At 39.8% G+C, this 24979-nt stretch overlaps 1 protein-coding gene across 2 annotated transcripts in view; it reads left to right on the top strand.

The window, feature by feature from the left end:
• The window catches only part of CHN2 (chimerin 2), a 163719-nt gene that overhangs the window by 46359 nt on the left and 92381 nt on the right, over window positions 1-24979 (top strand). For both annotated transcript variants that reach the window (XM_075143488.1, XM_075143487.1), the window contains exon 2: window positions 21438-21476. In XM_075143488.1, the coding sequence (XP_074999589.1) occupies window positions 21438-21476 (39 nt within the window). The remainder of the gene's footprint in view (window positions 1-21437; window positions 21477-24979) is intronic.

Genomic DNA, 24979 nt, shown 5'->3' with positions numbered 1-24979 from the left:
CATCGGATCTTGACTCATCAGCTAATTGGATCTTCTTAATCAGCTTCTAAACTGCTTTTATCGGAGTCTTTTGCCTGAGATGTTAAGAGTGTGTTCAGCATGGTTGGCATTTCTGCTTGGATGTAGATCTGATGAGTTTCACTGTTTGAGAAATGTAATGCCTGAGCTGGACCTGCCTGTTTGGTTGCAAATCAGGAAAAAAGGGGACAAGACATGAAACTTCTTGCAGCTGTTTGTAGAGCCACTTCTGGGAGGTGAGGAAGGTATAGAGTTCTTGGTGTGCTCAGAGAGCAATCCTGGCAGAAGCTAAGAAGTGTGCAGCTACTTACATAGCAGCTATTGCCAACACTGAAACATGTTGCAGCTTTTTTTCCAGCCCATCCTCAATTGCTTATCGTGGCTGTCTTGCTGGAAGTAACTGTTTTCTCAGATCTTCCCACAGATATGCTTGTTTAAGATGTTTCCTGACCTTGTTCCATCCAAAACAAGCTTGGTTAATTTATGCAGCCTAAAAAACATGGCTTTGTTTAACTCTACCTGCTGCACTTTTGGGAGCTGGGACATCTGGCAGGAGGGCTGTGCGAGGGAGCTGGGCAATAATCTTTTCATTGAATCATAGAAAAGTTGGTTGGAAGGGGCCTTTGGAGGTCTTGAATCAAAAGCATTTCCAGCACAATATCTGGTGAACCACGGCTTTGTCCAGCTTAGTCTTGAAAACCTCCAAGAACAGATATTGCACCATCTCTCTGGGCAGCCTGTTGCACTGCTCAGAATTTTGTTTAATCTTGTTTGTCCAATCTGAACCATCCAAGCTGTAGTTTGTGATGTTTGCCACTTGTTGCATTGTCTGGTACTACCGAGGAGAGTTTGGGTCTGTCATCGCTCCAGCTGCTCTTTAAGCAATTGTAGGCTGCTATTAGATTGCCTTTTGGCCTCCTCTTTGCCACGCTAACAAAGCCCAACTCCCTTAACCTCTCGTTGTGGGTAACGTGCCTTCTGTGATTGTATTATTCGTGAAGAAAGCACGCTGTTGGTTCGTATTCAGTTTGGAGTGCACCATGACCAGTCAATTCCCAGCTTTCAGTGATGTATGGAGTTAGTCTGCCTCAGACACCGAACTTGGCGCTCCTTGTTGAACATGGTGAAGTTTCTGTTATCCCAATCCTCAGTTTATCAAGGTTCTTCTGAACTGAATCTCTCAGGGAGAGATTAAGCTAAATGGTAATTTACTATTGTCCACAAAGTTGCTGAGGGGTCTGTCTTATCACTCAAGTAGTTGATGAAGATATCGAACAGTATCAGCCCGCTATTGATATTGGGGGACTCTCCTCATTACAAGCTGCAAAGCAGTTGTAAAGCCATTGGTTATCACCCTTCAGGACTGACAGTCCAACCAACCAATTTTCTACTGACCTAAGAGTCTGTTCTTCTAGCCCTTACTTCCTCAACTCCCAAATGAGTATGGGAGAGTCACAGTGTCAAAAACCTTAATAAGTCAAGGTATATTGCATCCACCTTTCTCTCCTCACCCACATAGCAGCTTATTTTGTTACAGAAAGCAGGCAGCTCGATCAAGCATGGTCTGTCTGTGTTGACTGTTTTTGATTGCCTTCTTGTCCTTCGTGTGTCTGGAAGCAGACTCCAAGGAACATGTTCCCTGCCCTGTCCAGGGACTGAGGCGACGCTGACCGGCCTGTTGTTCTTTTGGTCCTCCTTCTTGCCTTTCTTAAAATAAGCATAATATCAGCATTTTTCCAGCTACTGGGGATCTACCCTGATTGTGTGCATTTTTTCATACATAATGGCCACACAGTCACATCAGCCAACTCTTCTGGCACCCTGGAATGAATCTCATCCAGCCCCAGGTATTTGAATAAATACATCTAGTTTTGCTGACGAGTCCCTAACCAGTTACTTCCCCACTGTCCACTGCCCGTCCCTTTCCCAAACTGTAGCGGTACGTGCACAGGTCTGGAAGCAAGCTTTTCCATATTGCCTGTCCGTGGGTTGTCTACCCCATTCATCTGTGGACCTACATTTTCCCTGAACTTCCTTTTGCTGCTGGCATTGCTTGCAGAAGCCCTTCTTGTTTCCCTTTGCATAGCTGGCTAATTTAGCTGTAGCTGGCCTTTGACCTTGGTGATGTTAACCCCTACTGATCCAGTAATGTGTTTATACTCCTTCTCTGTTGCCTTTTTAACCAGCAGAACTGCTTCTTGGAGAGGATGTGTATCTGCAGCTTGGGTGTTCATTAAAGCACAGGGAAGCTGGAAGTGCACAGACGGTGTCCCCATCGCTCTCCCTCCAGGGCAGAGGAGTGCCTGCTAAAGATACCATCTTAATATTTACATCATTTCAGTCACTTGCTTTTGTACACATGTAGCAGGTCATGAGAAACTATTACTTTCCATATCCCTGATGGCTATTTACAGTATGACTAATTTATCTCACCAGGCACTCTATTATAAATATGTGTTATATTAGGATGCTGGTGTAAATGGCCATGTTGTTCAGAAGAATTGCTCTGGTTCAACATAATACTTTTACAGTTATACTACAGTGTTACTGCTTTTGAATTCAGTGCAATTAAAGTGTCATAAAATTGAAATATAGGAAGTGAACCTCTCTACAGTTTGCGTATTTTTTACTTCAGAGACCAAATAATGGCAGCTGGCTACATTGTGTATTTTAAAATTAAGAAGAAGCATTGCATGCATAAAACTTTTCCCGTGGTTGTTCTGTGTGGGTGCTGATGTACGCCAGGGGATTGTTTATGTCCAAAGCGCTTCAGAGTGAGTGGGTATGATGTAGCTCTGATGGTGTCATGTGGGAAGGAACCTCCTTCAGCTTGGTTGTCCTGCTCTCAGACTCTTCCCCTGAGCCAACGGTGTTGGCCATTGTTGGAAATGGTGTGTTGGGTGAGAGGGACATTGGTCTTCCCTTGGTATTGCCACTTTTTTGCTATTACGACTTTTATATCTTGATACTTTTAATTTTCTCTTATACATATTTAGTTCAAGTGAATGTGTTTTCTAGTACATTTTATTGGTAACTAGAATTTGTCAATAGGATGGATAAATAAATAATGTTGTGAAAGCTTTTTCAAGTCAAACTTTCGGTGCATCTGTTTCTTTTGAAATGCATTAATGGCAGCACAAATGTCCACTATTTCATTAATTGTATTTCTTATTCAAGCTGAAATGGCTTATTCCTGGGTTAGTTTCTAGTACCAGAGAGTAACAAAAGAGCAATTGACTTTGACCTTAATTCAGTTTACTCAGTGAGACATCAGTGTGCAAGGTCTGCTGCACAATTGTATTTCAGAATTATGTTTCTTTTAAGAAGACATCTCAAAGGTCACAAGAGACACTTCTCGAAAGATTTTCAATAACAGCTTGTTTGCAAGATGAAATTCCAAATCAGTAAATGAATAATGGATAGAGCTGGAATTGGATATATAACAATAATTTTTAGAAGTGGGTAAGGTAGACATGTCCTTGTCCAATTTGAACAGGAAAAAAAAAAGTACATGACTTGAAATCAGAAGAGACACCTGAACTGTACAGCTATTTGAGATTTGTTTTTTTCCTGGATAATTCTGTCTGTCCCACCATACTTGGATTTTTCTTTTTTTGTTTGCTGGTAACCTTTGTCTCAGTACTTCAGTTACTTCCTGCACTTATCTGCTCCTTCGTGGTGTTAGGGAGTACTTTGTTATTCATGAGGAACTAAATCAATCATCACTTTCTCATGTCATCTTGCATTGCATCAGCTTCCTTTTTCAGATGAAATGGATGGGTGTAGCTCTCTATGGAGTCTAGCAGTGCTGTTTGCTGGCTTAGTTTTGGGTGGTGGTTGCTCAATAGTAGCTTAAACATTGCAGTTAATTTATGTTTATCCATGCCAGTGCAAGGCTTGGAGTTTAAGAACCATTGAGGTAAATGAACATCTTTACTGCAGTGATGTTGTACCATTATCCCTACAGTCATAATTGTAAAGATTTGCATTTTCAGTGGAGTTGGGTAAGGATTAAGAGCATAAGCAGAAGAGAGGTAGGTTGTAGAGGTATAACTAAGAGCATAATTTGTCCTGCCAGCATCCTATAATTGCTAATGATGCCTTAAAAGAAGTAAAAGAACTTGGGATTTTTGTTTGCAAGATTGCCAATTAATTTGTTTACTGGGGGGTTGAAGGAATAGTTTATGGAGTATGAGAGCTGCCACGTAGCAAAAAATACCGTATCATTTCAAGTTTACTTTTCAGTCTGGAGCTGCATTCAGGTTTGAGTAGAATTAAAATTCTATTGAAACAGAAAAACTGAGACTTTCTCCAGTGCACTGTATGGTCTGCTCTGCTGTGAATACATTAATATTCATTGGGTAGATCAGTATTGCACTGTTGGAGCCAATAAATTTTGGTTTAGTTTAAAATCAGAGATGATATTTTATACATTATGTTAGCATACAATTTTTATTAGCATATCAGACTGTGAAAGAGTGATGCATTGCAGTAAAAAGCCAAGTATTTCAAGTTAATTGCTATTCCATTAAGTAGAAGTGGTGGTTTCAGCTTAAAAGAATGTAGAGAAATGTTTGGCTAATGAAAAGAGTGCTCAGAGTGATAATAACCGTTTGATGTAGTGAAGATGCCGGCTGAAAATACTCAGCGGTCAGAACTGAAGGCCCTCAAAAGCAGGTGGTGAGATGGGACTACTCCAGCCTGCAGAAGCACTTATGGGATGAGCCCGAGAGGCAGCGGAGCCCACCAAGGCCCCATTGCGCTACTAAAAATAAAGAAAGAAATAAACAGCCACCAAGATAAACATCCAACAGCAAGATTGTCTGACCTGACCTGCTCTTTTTGTCCGGAACAAGTAGTGCGAGAGAGCAGAAACCACATTAAAGTGTTCGGTGAGAGGGTAGCTGGTAGGTGCAGGTGTGGTCCAGCAAATTCTTCTGCACCGTGCTGCCGCTGCTGGGGTGTGCTCTGCCGACGCGCGGCCAGCCTGCACGGACAAGCGGTTCTTCTCGCAGGGAACATGGCAAGGTCAGGGAATCAAGGCAGGCTGTTTTCTTACCCGCTTTCCTTCTCCCCTGCTCAGCCTCCTGCGGTACTTTGGGCCGGTGTGGAGCCATCACTTTTTGGGATGTGCCACCAGGTGTGAGCACAGCCACTCAAGCTCCTTCTTGATTTCCTTCCACATCCACACCCTACAGCTTCTTACTTCCTCTGCCACGGAATCGGAGGGGTTGCAACTCAAATCAGAGTGGAGGGAGAGAATTCAGCTCCCACTGCTTGATACAGAGATCTCCGTTTGGAAATGTTGAAGGAAAGCTCCTGAGACTCATTTCCACTCACAATGCAACAGCAATTTTCTTCCCCGTGCCCCTCTTCAACGATGCTCTCAACAGCTACCGTTGATTTCTGTGCCCCGGCTGGAGCACTGCAGCACTACAGGGCTATTTCTGTCAGATTAGAAATACTTACTCCACTGAACTTTTCACTGAAGATTGGATTTGTTTACTTCTGTCTCCCTGTCTTTCTACCCTGCCCCTACTTTGTGCCTGTGTAGAGAGCCACTTGTTTTTGAAACGTGCTCTTTTGTTTGAGGTAGCAGACGTATTTGTGGCTCATTTTACCATGATGTCTAAAGGCCAGGTTTGAACTGGGGCTCTGCTGCTGCACAAGGCTCGGGGCAAGGTGACTCCATCCCCAGGAAGGCTCAGAGAGGCTGGGAGAAAGACTGTGCTGTTTTTCCCGCTTACAGGGATGGAGAGTAACACAGGGAGTATTTGGAAGAGTTAGAAATTGAACTCAATATCTGAAGTTCCAGTACTGTCCTTTAATTGCAAACCTATCCTTTGTCATTCCTAAATATCAGGGTGTTCCCTCCTGATACATCCCTCAGCTGTGTCACTGGTTTGTCTTTTCGCTAGCTGGACCTGTGAAACTCTGAATAAAAAATCGGTAAAACCACAAAATTTATTTTGAAAGTCAGTGCAAAGAGGGAAGAAAACGTACGAATCATTCCATATACTCTTTTATGAAAAATCCACTGAAACCTGAAGTGATGGGAAGAGTTGTAGTGTGTGTGAGAGATGGAGTACACAGACCACACTTGTAAAAATAAAGACTGAATCTTAATAAGTATATAAGGTAGAGATATCTACACCTATATATGCTGGTAAATGTATATAAGCATATTCAGAAAAAGGATGGACCTCATTGAACTTTTTCAGCTACTTTAGGGTATAGCCACTGGAACTCATCCATTTTAAAATCTGATTGTGTAGTGCTGGCCTTTGGTCAGGGCTGCTGTGTTTTACTTTTGTTATAGGTTTCAGTTCTGAAATAAGGTTATCTTCACAATATTTATGGGTGAGGGAACTGGATTTAAACAGGGTCTGAATTAAAAAGTGTTTGATACTGCTTCTAGCCTGGGATTTCGGTATTTTTTTAGCTTAGCTTTTAAAGAGGTTTTTAATAATCTTTTTTTAATCAAGTTAGTTATTTATTTCAGTGATCATCAGAATCTGTGTTCATCCAGTACTTCTGTAGTTCTGTAGGTCATTTTAATCTTCGCTACTTTAGCAGTTCATATAAATTTTGCCATAGGAGAATACTTCCCTAGATCTGGACACGGGTGCAAAAATCAAGTGCCCTTTTCAGTGGCAGAGTTCTGGACCGTAAATCAGAGCATGCCTAGCTCTGGCTACTCTTATATAGCACATGAGTAAAATTATTACTTAAGTTCTTGATACTTCAGTGTTAGTAGAGCACATTGCAGTCATTGGTACTGAGCTTACTGAGAGGAGCGTGAGAACCATCTGCTGTTAACACCATGGCCACTGGGATTTCAGAGCTCACAATTCTTGAACATGTAATTCTGGACAGCTCTTTGGCTGAAATAAATCACTCCCACCCTACTGAAATCAGTGGAGGAAGGGTAAGTTTTGTAAGTCGAAGTTTGGCGCTCTCTGATATCGAAATTTTTACTGAGTTGGAATATCATGGGGATCTTACTCAGTTGTAGGTTGCGTTCATTTTTTACCTCCTAGGTGATGTGCCTTTAGTACTGGTTATGCTACTTTATTCCCACTTACATTCATTCTTTGATAAATGTAAAGCTAGTATATATTTTGCAGCGCCTTTTAAGTAAACCATGCGAGTATTCGTCAGCTATTGTACAGAAGACAATAAAGATAGTGATTTAGATGCAGAACAAGTGGTTCAGGAATGTAGTGCACCAGTCTAGGATCTGCAAGAAGTAGCATGCCTGCTAGGCGAACACTTCTGCACAGCAGCGGGAGCAGTCAGGGCACAGCTCTGAAATCCCGGCTGGAAACGGTGCAAAAAGACACCTGTACTTTGAAGGACATTGGAACTTAAAGTTGAATCTGTTTTAAGAGAAATCATAAGAGCTGCAAAAGCTTTCTTCAGAGCTGGCATGAAACCACTTTGGCACCTAATCAGTCATCTCTTCCATTGTTATAAAACCATTGGAGCATTTTCAAGTGAGTGTTTTGAGATTAGCATTTGTGTAAGGCTCTCTTGCTATATTAAAAGTGCCTGCAATACATTTCCTGCGGAGGTGTGATTTGGAGCTAACGAGCACGAAGCACCACCTCACGTTGATTTTTCGTGAGTGCTTTTGCGCACAAGCGGTGGCTCGTTAGATGGAAGCTCACATTTCATGGCTCCTTTTAGCCAACGGTTATGTCGTCGTAAATCGTCTGCGGCAGAACTTGGCGTTCTCCTGAATTTCCCTGTCTAATGGCACTGATCTTGTGCCTCGTGGACCTCATCAGATATACATGACTGCTCTCAAATCTGGCCTCCTCGCTCCGGTGGGGACTGAGTTTTGGATCCTAATGAGTGAGAAGCTGGGAGGAAATGTGGTTCTTCTAGACAATAAATTAGTTTCAGAAAAGAAGCATTTCTCTGTTGAAAATGTTTACCATTTGAGGACGCTGGACCAGACTTTGCACAGCAGCGGTGTAAGTAAATTGGCTGGCATCAGATAAAATGATACCCTGAAATCAAACTGCTGAGCAATAGAGTATAGGCATGTCTTTGAAAATACAGTGAAGTCAGGTGAACCTTAAGCAGGGAAGGATATGCTCGGGGTGAACTGCAGTTTGCTTTTGAATAATTCACTCCTCAGTAGAAATAAGTTATTACAAAACCTTGATCCAGAATAATTTTATTATTTATGTGATGTGTCACTTCAATAAAAATGTAACATAAATGTATTGAGGGTGTTTTTTCTCATGTTCTCAGAAGGAACTAAATCTCCACCATTTTTCTTAACATTTATAAGCAAAGCTTCCTAATGTAATAATAAATCAGCTGAAGTTATCCCTAGTGTGTTTCTGTGATGCTCCATAGTTCTTAAATTTTTTTGGTTTTAACATCATCTTCTGTTTTCTAGCTATCTTTGTGTTGCAGTCAGATGAAACTATTCTCTTAATAGAGAGGGCAGGATGCTGTGACTGTTACTTACGACTCTGACATGGGTACTCCTCCTGTTACCCTTTTGCTTTTCCATCCCTTTTCCTTTTATCTGTTGGATGCTTGCCGCACACTATAATCACAAGCACTTTTAGGTCAGCAACTGCTGTGTTTTATTTTTAAACTGTACTTGTAAGCAGTTGGACATAACACCAAACCTAATTTTGGTTCCAAATGCTGCCATAATGGGAATATTTAATGATAATAAAATGCTTTGCTTCTGCCTCATTCGGAGTTCCACCTAATCTGACTAAGCAATCAGCAGTTAGTAGGCAGATCTAAATGAAATATTATTACTCTGTAAAACCATTTAAATTTGAATAGCCTTTTATTTAAGATGCATAAGCATTTTTCCAACATTTGGTCTGTTAGGCAAAGTATATACTGTAGAAGAAGCATTTATTGCTCGCTTGTAAAAATAAAATACAATATCGGTAACTTAGCTGGAAGCTTGTAGATATTCTAAAAAGATGACAAGGTAAGATAAGCAGTAGAGCTAAGCCGAAATTGCTCTGGAGGTCTTTCTGAATAGCTGTCAGTTTTATGTTCTCCTAACACAGTAATGGGCACTCCCAGGAGGTGGGAGTCTCATGGGATAATTATTCTTCTGAGGTTTAGATTGGTTTTGCTATGCCTTTTCCACAGATGGATAAGACTGCCTTATAATTATTCTCCTCCCCTTTCAGTAGATTTTTCTAATGTAGAAATTAATAGAATTAATTTTGTATACATGCACTGTACTTACATTACCTAGCATATTAATGAATTTCAAGGAATATTGAATGCTATCAGATGGCAATAGTAAGTGGTCTGGTTAGCTTTTATCTTACAAATTGGATTTAAGTCTCACTGTGCTTGCCTTCTGAGATGTGTTTCTTTTTAATATTCAGGTCTATTTTCTGCTGTCATAAGCAGGCATATTTACTCTCTCAGCCTGGTTTACCTTTAACTATCCTTGAAAATAACAAGCACAAGAAGTAAAAGTTTAAAATAAATGTATATTTTAGAATTGTAGAATATTTTTATAGTTCCTGGTGCACGAAGCTGACATAGTTGCTCGCTGTCTCTCTGCGAGCATCAAATAACGTTGATGAAATGAAGCAAAAACTTGGCAAAAATTTAGCTTCATTTGGGGTGGCTTGTAGGGCAGCACTAATGTCTCAGTCATTAGTTACAAACCTTCGGTGTTGCCAATAAACCCGCAGACAAACAGCAACCTCAGCCTCTGGGTTCTCAAGAAAATCTATATTTTGAGAGGTTTAGCTACTAGGATGATCTGACAAGCTCTGACAAGCTTTCCTGTATGATGTAACAAACATATAGGAAAAGCAGGAAAATCTTTAAAAAAAAGTGTTTCACATGGATTGGTGCATTTACAAGAGGAAATATCCATCCTCGCTCAGGTGGTGTCGGAGATGAGAGCACTAGCTCATCTTTTTACCCAGCTCCCAAGATGGGAGCAGAGCTGCAGAGCGGTGGTTGCTACTAAGACTTGCAGTTCTTGCTCGGCACCAGCCCTTCCTCTTAGCTGAAACCAAATTGCATCATATGGCTTTGGAGATTTGCCAAGTCTTCCCAAAGGAAAGGCTTGAATTTGTTTTGTTCTCCCCTTTCTGTGCTCCGGAGTAACATTAGTCTAACTACGCTGACAGTTTTGAGTCTCTGAGCATGTAGGCACACGTTCATTCTCTGGAAGTCAAAAAATACTTGAACGTGAACCTCATTTAGTTAGATGGAGACTGGTGCGTTGTCAGAGGAACAAAGCTCTCCTTGGTTTCATTGCTAGGAAGGAATGGATGGAAAGCATCTTTTTTGTGTCCATAGCTATTGAAATTCTGACTCATTTGCTGTTTAAAGGGGAGCCTGTGCTGGGTCATAAAGATCAGCTGCTGATTTTGGCCCACACTAAAAAAAATTAGGATATTTGATGTCTAAACTTTATCATTTGGAGTAGAGAGTGTACTTGCTTACTGATATTGTATTGATTATTGGTTATTATTTAACTGCTGGAAGCTTATAGCAAATACATTTGCTAAGCTTTTGATGAATATTGCTTCTTTTCCCTGCACCTCTGCCATGACATACAGTAAATATAATTGTGCCAAAACCATAGCTTTATTCATAATTAACTGACCTTATGCAAAGTGTTTTAGTGGAATGAGTTAGAGGATTTGTTCAAAATTGTGGCACCTGTGTGTATCTTTAAAAATAGCTCCAAGGAAGAGAATATTTTTTTCTTACTGTACTGATTTTATGATCAAAGATCTGATGGATGAGCTTTTAAGTACTGGCTTGACTGTATTCTAGGTGTATCTGCAAGATAAGTGGGCTATAGTGAGGTAAGAAACAAATTTTCTTTGTGATTTCTACAAGGGTGAAAAACAAATCCAGAAAAGTTATTGAGAAAAATCATGTTTTCAACTTTCTTTGTAATTTATTTGTGTAAAAATAACTGGCCTATCTCTGATTATACAGAAGCAAAATCCATTTTTACAGTGGGAATTACTGCTTTCACTGTATTTGATTTACTTGTCACATATAAAGAAGCTTCATGTGTTCTAAGACACTTAAATACCGTATTCTTGTGTTATATGCATCTTTAAAATTTGCAAAGTAGGAAATCGGGATATTAGCCAGGCTGCAGTCGCATTTTCCTTTATATATCACGGGTGGCTAAATTCTGTCCTCCCACTCAGTGCCACTGGTACATCTGTCCTGTGAGCACTGGGTTGGATGTGTTCTAATTTTACTATTAAAATGTTACAGAGATGTAACACCCCACAGAGACGTGGGGTTTGCCTCATGTGACATACCATCAACCACAGTGTTTCTCTAGGGAAAATGCAGTCAACGTTGCAAGTTGCAAAGCTGCAAAGCAAAATTGTCACCCATGCCCAGGCATTGGATATTTTGCACAGCCCTGTTGGTTAGTTTGATAAAACTTGTGGAAGACCTAAGTATATTTTAAATTTTCTAGTGTTTCGTACAAGGTATTTTGCAACTCTATGATACTGTAAGAACTCATTATCAACTGTGGAAGTGCCAAGCTGTAGTAAAAAGCTCCTGGAAGAATTACAGACTTCCAGAAGGCAATTAAAATTCCTCCTGAGTAAGGAAACAACACATAAACCATATTCTTCTGAGAGGAAATAGTCCATGATAATTTTCTAGCTATTTTAAATACTGGTAGTAACTCTTTTGTTGCTAAGATTGCAGGGAGGGAAGTGTGGTTACATAGACCTTTCTAAGCCATAAGAATCTTGTCAGCATAAACTTATTGTTATGGAACCTAATTTTAAGAAGATAAACATTTCTCTATTACTTAGATCCAAATTAATAACTGTAGGAACAGCAGTACTAGGGGAGCAGTTAAATGGTGGGTGGTGATACAATAGAAAAGACTGTGAAGTGTTTGTCCATTTGTACAACGTATTTGAAGAGAAGGTGGGTGCCTCGTTAATATCTGACGTTGATTAATCAAAACTATTTTTTTTTAAAAAAAGGTAAGTTGAAGATCCAGAAACTAACTTTGCATAAAGTAATAGTTCAGTTGTCCTTGAATGTAGTTGACACACTTAGATCCAGCAAAGACTGTAATTAAAAGTCTACCAAGAGACCGTAGTTAAAAGAAAAATGTGTTTTTGTAACAGAGAAAGTACACAGGTACAGTATTGCCTCTTATCCTAGGAGCCCTGGTTATTCAAGAGTTTATCAGAGAGCTGTGGGAATGATTAATATGCTTTGCAGGTGGGTGGTGTTTTTCCTGTTTTTCATGCTTTAATGTATAGAAGCAAATACTGCAGCAAATACTATAGGACCTGTAAAGGAAGCCAAAGAAAGGTCTAATTATTTGCTAGCCTTTTATTCTTCTGCAGGTCATTATGCATGCTCTGCATGGCAGAGTAGTTCTCATCTCTGGTGTCTGAGCCTTGAAATTGTGTTTAGGCTGCAGAGTTCAGTGAAGTCCCTAGCATGTAAGTAGCCCCTGTGCTGAGTACAACTGATTCTGTGATTTTTGTAAGTTACCAACGTAAATTCTCAAAACCGCATGGCTTTCCTGAGCGATATGAGTTACTAGGTTTCCACTTGATCCTGAGTCTGCAGTTTCGGCCTTTAAAAAGGCTTACGTTTCTCTATCCGGAGAAGGGCAAATGCAGGGCTAGATGGGGAAGACCGAGATGATCTCTGAAAAGCTGTTGAACAGCCTCCGCAGGCAACTGCAGGACTAGGGACCACCTCGTGCCCTTGAATAATCAGAAGCAAACACCTGTGCCCTTGGTTAGAGAGATGATAAAATGACACGTGTCAAAAATAACTGAGTTACCAAAAGCAACGATTTGGATTTTGCTAAAGGTTAATAAGTTTTCAGGGAATGTGCTGGCTCCTTTGACACGCCAGATAAACGGGCATCATGTCAATGTATGAGTGCATTTCTGGAACGGTGAATGTGCTGACACTACTTCAACAGAAATGCTCTAATTGAAATACTTCACAGTGACCCTTTGAATGCCGTTTTTTGACATTATCGTGGTTATTTCAGTCACATGCTTCTTCATACAATGCCTGGACTGCTTCGCTGAGTCCAGGGATCATTGGCTGGAGGGTTGGGGGTTTTTTTTAGGATGCAATAAGTAAATGACTGGAAATGCATTGCCACATTCGGCACAGTGATAAAATTCCTTCAGCGGAGCTATTCGCATATATGCCAACTGATTATCTGGTCTTGATTTTTAGCCAGGAACTAACTGGTCATTAGTTAGAAGCTAAAGTACATCTGTGTAAGATAGGAGGTCTGCTAATGTGATGTGATTTAACTTATGTCATCTGTTTATTCCTACCAAAGAAATGTCAATCTCTCAGTCAGGCAGAGCCTGATTGTGCCATTTTAATGTCTTGATACCTCTGGTTTATAGGTTAAAAACATGAAAATGTGAAAATAACTGTGTTACATTTTAATTACACTGGCATTATGTTAAAATAGAGAATGGTAACAAGCATTGGGGCATAATTTTTAGTGACCAGATTAAATTTAATGGCAGCCATTAACTCAAGCAGATTTTTGGCAATCAAGCACGTAGGAAGTATTTTGTGATTTTTTTCGTTGTCTGCCTTTCTAGTTTTTAGACACAAACCTTTAGTGACTTGCATGACGAAATTCTTCAATGTTGCCCTGTGAACAAAATGTTTCAAAGCACCTACCTCACGGTCGCTCTTAAATGCCATCCAAGGTCAAATAGATTCAGTGTGATTCAGCATTAAAAAGGATCTACCTGCCTAAGATTAGGCGGTGTGAATACCCCTCTGCACTCTTAAATCTTGCATATTTCCCAGGAAATATTTAAAGCATTGGGAGTATTTTCATCAGCTTACTTAGACCCCTGTCAGGCTCTTGGATTTGCTCTCTGGAGGAGCCTGTTTAATTCTATTTCTTGGGCCCCACGCAGTAGCCCTAAGAAAGACTAGTCTCCTAAAGAGACTGCTAAAACTAGAGTTGTACAAATACCCTTCCCTTTTACACTTCTCCTATTGCTATTGAGAACCTTGCTTACTCCTTCTCTCCATTTCCAAATTTTGAATGATATTTTCAATGCTTTTAATTCTCTTTAATTTTTTAATTAAATGGGATATTGCTCCAATTGGATGTTCATAGCTGGCTGAACACCCCTCACCAACTGCGGAACATGGCTCCTCAAGCTTTTGTTCTACAAGTTTAGCTGTGGATTCAAATAATTCAAATCTCCTGTGATCTGCTGGAGTAGGTCCCTAATAATTCACTTATTTCACAGTGATTTATTTGGTACTTGATAACTCTTCTAAATTATTAAATTTATCTACTTGCATGATCTTTCATTTGCATTTTAGTAAAGCAGACATGTGCAGTAAACAAAATTATCCATGGACTGACCACCTGTCTATTAGTGGAAAGATACTGTTTTGAAATCTGAAGCAAAAGCAGGAGAGAGCACAATTTGGAAAGACTCTGATTCATAGAACAGACTAAATGAGCTACCTTTACAGCAGTGGCTTCTAATAGCAAGTTTATGGTAGGCGAAAGCAAAAGATATAAAATCGCTGTCAATTTATATTGTGCTTATTAAAAGCTTACTGTTTCAGTCTAATTGCTGGGCAAGAGAGAACTCCACCCCTTTTGTGAGCATTTTTTGACATTTTAAATTACACACTATTGCTGCATTTTTTTTAAAAAGAGAATAGCGCAGTGGGAAGCACCCATCATCTGAACTGATACACCAATTATAAACTATGTTGCAAATAAACAATTTGATCATTTCTGTTTCTGTGCCTTATGCTGAAAGTTGAAGTGTCTCATTAAAACAAAAGCAGAAGTCTCATTCCATATTTTAGCTGTCCATGTACCGATGACAAGAAAGTTCAGCGGTAAAGCTGGCAACTGCTGGCTCCTCCATGGGCAACTGTGCGTTCTGAATGAAACATTAAACAGAGCTTTTGACACGCTGAAATGTTTCAACAGCTACATTGCTAATTATTAACTGCAAGAGAATTAATTTTTCTCTTCAAAGGAACAGTGGCTTTTCAGGAGTTAAAGAGAGGTACTTGTTTGACAGTATGATTATTTGCAACTTAAGAAATGACAATATTCTTTCCCAAAGCGTAGTCAGACGTGCCTGCAAGGACAGTTACTGTATGTAATAGAAGCAATCATAACGCCCAAACGTATATGCCATATGACAATCAAACATAGAAAAAAGTGCCTATTTAAAATAGTTAGCAAAATTACTGCAATGTGAGATAATTGTGTATGCACACGTATTAATTGGTGAGAGGGCAAAATAAATGAAAATAGCCCTTCACCATCCACAAGATTAGCCATTTGGGGTTCAGATAAGATGAAAATGAGCATCTATAATTGATTAGTTTTAAGCACAGAGTGGAAATTAAATAATGCAGTAATGTTTTACGTGTTGAAAAAGAACTGACGTGTTGAAAAAGAAGCCCCCTTATTACTCTTTCACTTTAATCTCCATCCACCAATATATGCTGAGGACCGCCCAGCTGGAAAACAGCTTGGCAGAAAAGGACCTGGGGGTCCAGGTGGACACCAAGTTGAAAATGAGCCAGCAATGTGCCCTTCCCTCGAAGAAGGCTGATGGTATCCTGGGCTGCATTAGGAGGAGTATTGCCAGCAGGTCGAGGGAGATGATCCTGCCCCTCTGCTCAGCACTGGTGAGGCCACACCAGAGCACTGTGTCCGGTGCTGGGCTCCCCGGTACAAGAGAGACATGGACATGCTCAGGGAGTCCTGCAAAGGGCCACTAAGATGACAAAGAGACTGGAGCATCTCTCTGATGAGGAAAGGCTGAGAGAGCTGGGACTGTTCAGCCTGGAGAAGAGAAGGCTCAGGGGGATCTTATCAAAGTGTGTAAATACCTGAAGGGTGGGTGCAAAGAGGACGGAGCCAGGCTCTTTTCAGTGGTGCCCAGTGACAGGACCAGAGGCAATGGGCACAAAAATGGAACACAGGAGGCTCCATCTGAACATCAGGAAACACTTTTCCACTGTGAGGGTGACCGAGCACTGGCACAGGTTGCGCAGGGAGGTTGTGGAGTCTCCATCCTTGGAGATATTCAAAAGCCATCTGGACACTGTCCTGTGCAACTGGCTGTAGGTGACCCTGCTTGAGCAGGGGGGTTGGACCAGATGACCTCCAGAGGTCCCTTCCAACCTCAACCATTCTGTGATTTTGTGATGTCCATCCCCATTATAGTTGATTGTATAATGTAATTCTGGCTGTATGAAGAAAAAGACAAGAAAAATATATGTGCCTAAAGAGTACAAACACTGTTCATCTTTCACATAACCTTTTACTCAACAGTTACATGTTATTGTTATATATATAATTACATATATAAAAATAAGAAAAATGTATTTAATAATATACGCTAACTTAATGTTTTGGAAACAAAGCTGTAAATATGAAAGTGTATATGGTAAAACTGTGAAAACTCTCTTTAAAGGAAATACACAAAAGGCATTAAAATACTAATAATTATTAGTCTTGGTCCTGAAAATAACAATAGAAGATGAAAAAATTAGTAACTAGACTTGTTCATCCGGTGAATCATTTATCTGCACACTGCCAGTAAGCCAGTGGCTTCCAAATTGGCTCTTCCTCACACACAAGTGTCTTGTCTTGCACATGCAGGTCATAGTTTTAAAATTAGTTGTTACTGGAAAGGAAGTCTGAACTTCAGACAATGGTGGCAGAAAATCCAGGCTCAGGCAGTTCTTCCAAGGTGAACTGCAGTATATTTTTTATAATCCTATAGTAAGGACAAAGGCAAAAAAAAAATCTTTTCTCCTCTTTCATAGTGGCTGTGAAGAAATTAGCAAAGAATGATGGTCACCCATTGGTGGCTGTCTTGCTACTAGTCTGCATAACTCTTTACTACCATAGGAATCATTAATACTTTTTAGAATATCTGGAACTGGGCATGGCGTAGAGCTACAGTATGGATATTTGTTACTGTTCCCCTTATAATTAGAAATGCCACTTACAAGTCAGAAATATTTGATTCATGTGACATAATTTGTGATCTTTCCTGTAAAACAGTTTCCCTCTTTCCAGTGCATTACCAGTCTTGGTAGTCAGAAAAATCAAAGTTTTAGCTTAATTGGTGTCTTATTAGACCTGCTTTAGCTAGGTCAGTCCCAGTGCTGATAGCACAAACCCACAGGGGTTGGCATTACATCATCATCTTCACAAAGTACAAGGAAGTGGTAAAAAGCCATTCAGTCATTCCAGTGTCTTTCACAACTACATCCAGAAAGGTGTCACCTTTGATACAGCGCCAGGCACGGTGAAGAACAAGGTTTGAAGTCCATGAATAACCTTACTTACTATATAATTAATGTAAGCCCATTTCTCAGAAATTGCTTAAGAATGGCTCTGAGTAATGTATTAACCATTTACCACCCGTCATTTACAGAAATACTGTTTTCTGTCTTCATGTTTCTTTAAAAAAAAAATCTTATGTAGTTTTACTTTTTATCTGTCTGCTTAAAGCTTTGCCAACTTTTCAGTACTCCCTTTACTGTGTTTTTTTACACTTACTCAGCTTTACAGTGCTCCATCAGCTTTACGAAAATATTTTATTCCTAAGACGCTTTTCATCCTCTCTACTCTGTGAAGAGTAAAGCAAATTAAGTGAAGAACTAGCCTGCTTTTCCTTACTCCACTTTCCAATTCCACAGTATCATTTTTGGTTTGACAATTTTCTCCAGTACTTTTTGTGTCAATTATGTATGCAGTGAGAAACCTTCTGGTAGCTGTAATATTCTCCAGGAGTCAGCGTTCGCCATTCCTTTTGCCTTTCTGTTTAGCATACAGCTAACTTCTAGTTACTTTTTTTGGTCTAATAAATATTAACCTTCTCAACTGGTATGTTTCAAAGCTTTTAGTTAACATTATTGCCAGTAATACTATTCGTGGAAGTCTCTTATGCTTTTTTGCCAGTTCTGGTCTTTCCAGTGAGTACTCCTTAGCTTTTCGGGTCCTTAGGTCATTTCTGATACAATATTGGTAAGAATAATACAAAATAATACTACAAATATTATTACATGTATATATATACAAAATATGTGTATTTTGTAAATATACAAATAATACAAAAGACTTAGACTGGGCATTCTGTAGTTTTTTCACAGTGAGTCTCTCTAGATTCAGAAAGGTGTATCATAGCTGGCCCTGTGGCATTTTGTTGAGTTTTTCAGAACTGATACTCATCTTGTGCTCCGAGTTTCTCCTGTGACAACTGCTTTCAACCTTAGCTGGCTCAGTTTCTGAATTTAGACAAGAAGTCACTGTTGAAAGCGTGAACAAGAAAACAGCAATAGGACTGATCCTGTTTTGTCACCTGAAAATACGTCAGTGAGTCCTTTTTCCCATGCTGCCAATCACAGTTGTGATAGGCATTATGATTAAAGTTCGTATTAGGAATATCGTTTAATGAGAGCTCAATGTGGGGCACTCGTCATTTGTGCCAAGTCTGATTGATTGATTGGTTGGTTGATTGATTTTTGCTAAGTGGCTCAAAACTGAGGTCTGTGGTCCTTGCTGAGACCATTGCCAGAGGTGAAGGCAGAAGCTGTGGGAGTTGAGGTGTCACGTAGCAACTGAGCCGACCACCCAAACTATTATTGGCAACTTCTGGGAACCTGCTGAGTTAAGTCTGGTGGTGGGGAGTGGAGCATGATTTAATGAGTAGAGCTACCTTATAATAAAAGAGGACTAATAAAAAAAGAAGCGGAACAGAAATCTCAAAAAAGGGCAAATAGTAATAATCCAGTCTGCTCAGATAGGATTTGTCTCATTTGACCCCTGACTTAAGAAGGGCTGAAGTTTAGTCTAATCTAGTCATCCAGGATGGGAGTCCTAAGACTGTGTCATACAAGGAGGAGAGTCAATGTGTTTCTCTGGTGACTCAGACTTGGTAATTGCTGTCCTAAGGCTAATTTCCATGCCGACAGGCGTGTAGAACGGCATCTTCGGCTAGACAGGGGCCCAGTGGCCTCCTTCCACAAAGGGAGCAAGAGGTCTATGTCTAGGCTCCATTAAACATCTCCCTGATCCTTAAGCATGACCTCTGTCTCCAGGTTGTATTTAAACTAATCGTTCTTTATTTCCCATTTGATGCCATCAGATGTCATGCATGATAGCTTGACAATAAACAGTGTTACTACTGCCACCTATATGGAGTTTTGTTCCCTGTGATTTAGGGACGTGTTACCAGCTGAAGGGATCACAGAGGATGTTGCAGTGCCTCATAAGGGCGAATGTGGAGCTGGTGACCCGTGGTTTTCCTCCGAGTGTGCTGCCCTTAAGAATTATTTTAGCTATTGAGGAATGGTTCTGTCCGCTCTTTCCTGGGCTGACAGATTCATAACCGTGACAAATCTAACGTAATCATCGGGAGTTTTGTTTTACGACTATCTCCTGGATGATTGTTCTCCACCTAGGCTGCAGTGTTTCCACACCATCAGTCTGTCTCAAGCTAATGAAGCACTTTATGGTCACTTGTAGATCAGCTTTCACTGTTCAATTTACTGTGCTCTTTCTAATTAATTTGGAAGACTAAGCTGATACTCATGGTTTTTTCATTGTTTCTCCCACTATTATTTCTTTTTCTGAAGTCACGAGTATAGATAATCAGATATTTGCATTGTCTCAATGTTTCTCCTATTGGAAAAATATATTAAGTGAACAAGCAAATTCAGAAATTCTCTTGCAGTAGTGCAGAAGTATGACAGAGGAATTTAATACACAATATTATGGTGTTATGGTAAACTATATGTGGAGCAACAGATGTATAGGAAAAAAAAGAGTAATATATTACCATTATAATGTGAGAGAAGGAAAAATCAGTCCGCTCTTGCATGAATAAATTTCACTGGTCTCATGAATAGCTTCATATAACTTGAAATAATCCTTCTGCATAATGAATTTGCAAGCTAATTACTCTTGGATTGCCACAGCACGGTATAACTCTGTCAGTCTGGGAGCGTTTTAAATTTTGCCAAAGTTGTGAAGTGTATACAGTTGAAACTGGAATTGAATGGGTTTCCCGATCAATGTAGCTGCAAATTGTTGCAGGGTATTATTCCAGGCAGTAACTGTGATCGTTGCTAGATTTATCGTTTTTTAAAACAATAGAGTTAAAAGTGGCAGATGGTAGTTAATGATTAACATTCCTAGTAAACAAACTTTTGCAGGGATATATTTAAAGTGGTTGTGTGTATATAAATAGACGGGGAGCATGAGCTATGCAACTATAACTGAATTACATTAGCATAACTTAAGCAGAAGTTTAGTAAATACCAAACACCTTCATTAACTTGCACAGCATTAGGAGGTTAATGACATACCCCTCTGTAAATGGCTCTTCAAAGTGTTTGGCAACCTGGCAGTTTAGAGCCAAAGGAGTACCCGGTTCCCCACCCTTTGTGGCTGGTAACTTACTTAATTCCTACCGCTCAAGCTTGGCCTCTGCTGGGATTTCTGGAGGTTGAAGCAGCAGCCTTTCCTGCAGAGAGCTGGAAACCTCCCTGTGGAGTGGGACCGCACGCTCGCCGTGTCCTCCAGTCGCACCAGTCTGCCTCCCAGCCCTTTTGCTTGCTGGGCTTTTAAACTGGGGATTTTTTAGCTCAGACTTTACAAACTTACACTTTTAAACACAGAAGCTCTGCTCCCACTGCCAAAAGCTTACCCAGCAGCATTGTATAACTCTTGCGCTAAGAGAAGATACCAACTCTTTTTGTGCCCCTTCAGTCGATAAGGGCAATAATTGTCTGCTTCTAGTTGCAGGTTTTGCAGTCTTGCCTTTTCCTAACTTTTTATTACTATTTTTGCTGATGCAGTTTCTGGAAAATATGCCAATTACATATTCTAGTGGGTTCAAGAAGTGTAATTGAATCTCGTTGGAACTGTCGGGTCTGTGCATCAGAGTCCAGCCTGAGCTGTGCATCTTTTTAGCTAAGGCGTGTATTATTCATTGATGCTCATTCTAAAATCTTAATAGTGGGGTTAGAAGCCTGATTGAAAACCAGTAGTGATTTGTCTGTTTATCATGCCAAGTAAAGTAAATAAAGAATATAGTTACCAGTCTAGTTAATTAATTTGGTGAGTCGGGAAACTATATGCAAATTGGTAAGAAATTAATTCCTGTTACATTTGAATAATTTGCAAAAAGCATATTGGTTCCAAAAGTGGTTGAAATTTATATTCTTTTCTCACGTAGGAAGCTGTACTGTAAATGAGCTAGCATCTCTCTGGGGAAAGAAATGTGAATTTTGCTGACAAGCTGAGGTCTCTCAGCAGAAAAATGCATGCCGACAGTTTGACCCAGTGGCCAATTGACTGATTTCTTTCCCCCTTTTTGCTTCTATTTTAGATGCTGAAGAATACCAGCCTCCAATATGGAAATCATACTGTGAGTATACCAGAAATTTGAATAATCTTAGTACCTTACCAAGGCATCACTGTTAGGTCTTTTCCCTTTCTTTGTTTAGAAAAAAGACATAAATGTACTAGATGCTTGTAGAAATTACCGCATGGGACAGCAGCAAAACCTGAACTTTCCTGGTTCTCCGTGGAGCAAGTGCAGCAGGGTTATGAGTGCCAGACTCCCTGGGTTGCCTTACAAGTGTGCAGATCTGGTTTTCATGGTTTCTCTGCTGAGATTTTCAGGAAGGATTCCAGAGGTAGAGGTTAATGCTGCCTGTGTTTACTAAAGGTCAGGCTTGAGTATACTTGTCTTTTTATATGGGTCACCAAATCACTTTAAGATAATAATATTTTTTCATCCTTAGCAATAGAAGCTGATTTTTGAAGTGGTGGTTTAGAAGTTGGAGACACCATTATCAGTTCTTTGAACCTTCCTGTCTGCCTTTAGAAAAATCATTTACATAGAGTGCAGTGCAGAAGTGCATATTTTATGCTCTTTTTGCTTTGTTCCACATGTGTTTTCTAATAAAGTAGCACAGATCTAAGACAAAATATTGGCTTTTAAAACCCTTATTAAAGATGGCCTTTAAATTTGGTCTTTTTATTTTAAACCCTTACTGGAACTTTAATGAAACTGTAGCTTTGGGTGCAGAGGAGGGTTTTTTTGCTGTTTTCAGATACAGGACTATCCTAAGCAAAAGTCATCTCTTTTATTGTGGCAACTTCAAATTTAGTACAGTGCCATTACCAAAATGGAACTACAAAAAGACAAGAATCACAGTAGTTACATGCATGTACATGTATAATTTTAAAGACTGGAATAAACTTGTTGACTTCACTTACATGCACATCAAACTACCTTGCTGACTTCAAAGACATCACCTCTATGTTACCTGAGAATGACATTCTGCCTCAGAATGGACTGGGGTTTTTTCAACCAAAATTTGAGTATGCCATTAAATTACAAAAATTGCTTCTCAGAACACTGTTTTCTAAAGACTTTTTTTTTTGGTTGCAGTATTTTGAATGTATAGGAAAAACCTCCTTAAAAGTCAGCAAGACTATTGATTTGAGTTGGACCATTCCAGTGATCTTTGCTGGGTACTTGGAAAGAAGCAGACACTTGAGCGGGTTTTTTTAGAAGAGGAACCTGGCTTACTCCAGGGTGGAAAAGCTCCCATTGACTCTGACGAGACCAGGATTTGAAATGACAGATGTTTCCTTTTTTGCAGGAAGTTTTCATTAAAAAGTCAGGGAATAAGCGCATGCCTCTACTTACCTTCTCTTAGTTGCCTCACGGGTGCAGCAGACAGACCACTGCATGCAGTGAAAAAGTTTGGTTGCTTTTGCCTGATCGCTTACACATAGTCCAAGGAGACTTTTTTTAAAATTAAAAAAAAAACAGAATGAACTAATAGAATATGAATATATAATTTCCTATTCAGATATATGTAGGATGCCAATATTGTGGTAATGACGAAGTCATGGCCTCAGCATCTGAACCCCATGCATGAATGACCTTGGAAAAAGTTACACAGCTCCAAAATGCAGAAAGTAGTTTCAGGTTACAGAGATTTACTGCTGAGACTGGTTAGCCACAGACATAAGTTTTTCATTGCGGTGTTAGGTAATGTATGCTTCTTTACTCTGCTAGAAAAATCCCAATCTGGTAAATTAATTATAGAGGTTATGTCCAATGATAGCATTAGTCTATGATGCAATCTACTGTCCTGTCTCATCACAGTTTTAACTTAGTGTATGTATTTCACTCTTAGCAGTTTGTGTTTACTGCCTATTTAACAATTATTTTCCGTGTATTTTAGCTAGTAACTCTTAAAGTTTGCTAACATACTATTTGCATACAGTTTTGATTTCTTCTTTAAGTCCTGGATAAATTTAGATGCACTATGTTGCCTTTTATTGACATTGTGATCAAGGCTTCAATCCTTCTAGCTTCTCAACAAAGGCAGATTTTCCTGTTTATACAGGCAAAGTACTCAAATAAACGGTATTGCACATATCCATGGACAAATGCCGATCAAAGTGGAACAGCTTTCAGAATCCAAGCCTTACTCTTTGGCATAATGTACAATGTTGTTTCAGCTGTATTTGGGAAAGATGGACACTAATGAAGAAGATCCTTACTTGATTATGAGAAATTGTTAGAAGGTACTTAGGTTTCACAGATTACGATTTTTTTCAGACTTTTTCTGATAGTCCTGGGACACAGAGAATAAAAGGAATGGCAAGAATAATTTTGTATTACCAGGAAAGCACTTGGGGGAAAAATCTGGAAAGTTACTAGCAGCCAGCAGTCTCTAGGCAGTGGATTTGATTGCATTTATACCTGAGTAACAGATCAATAAATAATGTCCAATAACAGATTTCTTTTCGTAGTCTGCTGTATGTTAGGAATGTTATTCAAAATGGCATTTTTTCCATCACTGAGGTAGGAAAGAAGGGAAGGTAAGAATCACAGACATGTGGGTTGGCAGGGACTTCTGGGGTGAGCTGATGCAGCTTCCCACTTGAAGCACTGCTGTTGTCGGCTCTAGAGCAGAACAAAGCCTTGGCTTTATCTATCCAAGTCCTGAAAACCTTCAGGGATGGAGGCTCTGCCACTTTGTGGGTAACCTGCTCCAGTGCTGCCCTGCCCTCTTAGAGCAGAACCAGTGACCTCACCTGCTTCGTGTGACGAGTAGGCAATTTGTTTAGCTGCTGAAACAGCGTAGTCATTTTTGACTTCCAGCCACAGCACGTACGTGCTTGAGTTTTGAAGAGAATGTGAAACCACTCTTTTTCTCCTTTTACCACTGTTGAGATTGGCATGTGCTAAGCAAGTCTAATGTCAATGCCACTTAGATGTTTATTTGCATTATTTAAGATCAGTACGCTGGTGTGAAGCAATGTGGCAAGGCGCAGAGCATCAGCTGATGCCATGCTTCAGCTCCTCACAAAGTTTCCCTGCCTTCTGCCCTTCATCCAGTAATAACACAGTGTCTGAGACTCAGTTTTGTTAGAAATTAAGGCTTTATTGCAGCCAGGCACTTAGGTTCCTAATTGAGCATGTGAGTAATCCCGCAGAAATAGGACAGCTCATATTGTTCAAGCTCAGCATGTGGATAAATGCCTGACTGAGATGAGGCCGAGGAGCTAAAACTAAGGAACTCTATGAAACATTCTCAGAGAGAAGGCAGTATGTTTCTTTGCTGCTTTATAAAAGTTGATGATGAGAAATTTTTCCTCTCCGCTGGAGCATCACTGAACACCAGTCATAGGTGAGTTAAAGGAGAAAGCTTGACTTCTTGACACACTGCAGAATGAAAAAAGTATGAGGAAACTGGTGATAGTCCTTCTTCCCTCGCAGAAAAAGGAGTAAGTGTTGATTTTTGCATGCCATCCCTTTGTTTCTTAGACAGATCAGATTTCAGATTAGACAGTTCTTTCTAAAACATATTGTAGAATTTCCCTTATTCATCCCATGAGACA

This window comes from Calonectris borealis, chromosome 2 (genome assembly GCF_964195595.1).
Source record: "Calonectris borealis chromosome 2, bCalBor7.hap1.2, whole genome shotgun sequence".
Lineage (NCBI taxonomy): Eukaryota > Metazoa > Chordata > Aves > Procellariiformes > Procellariidae > Calonectris > Calonectris borealis.
The sequence above is the reverse complement of the archived record's forward strand: the minus strand, read 5'-3'. Positions and strand labels throughout refer to the sequence as shown.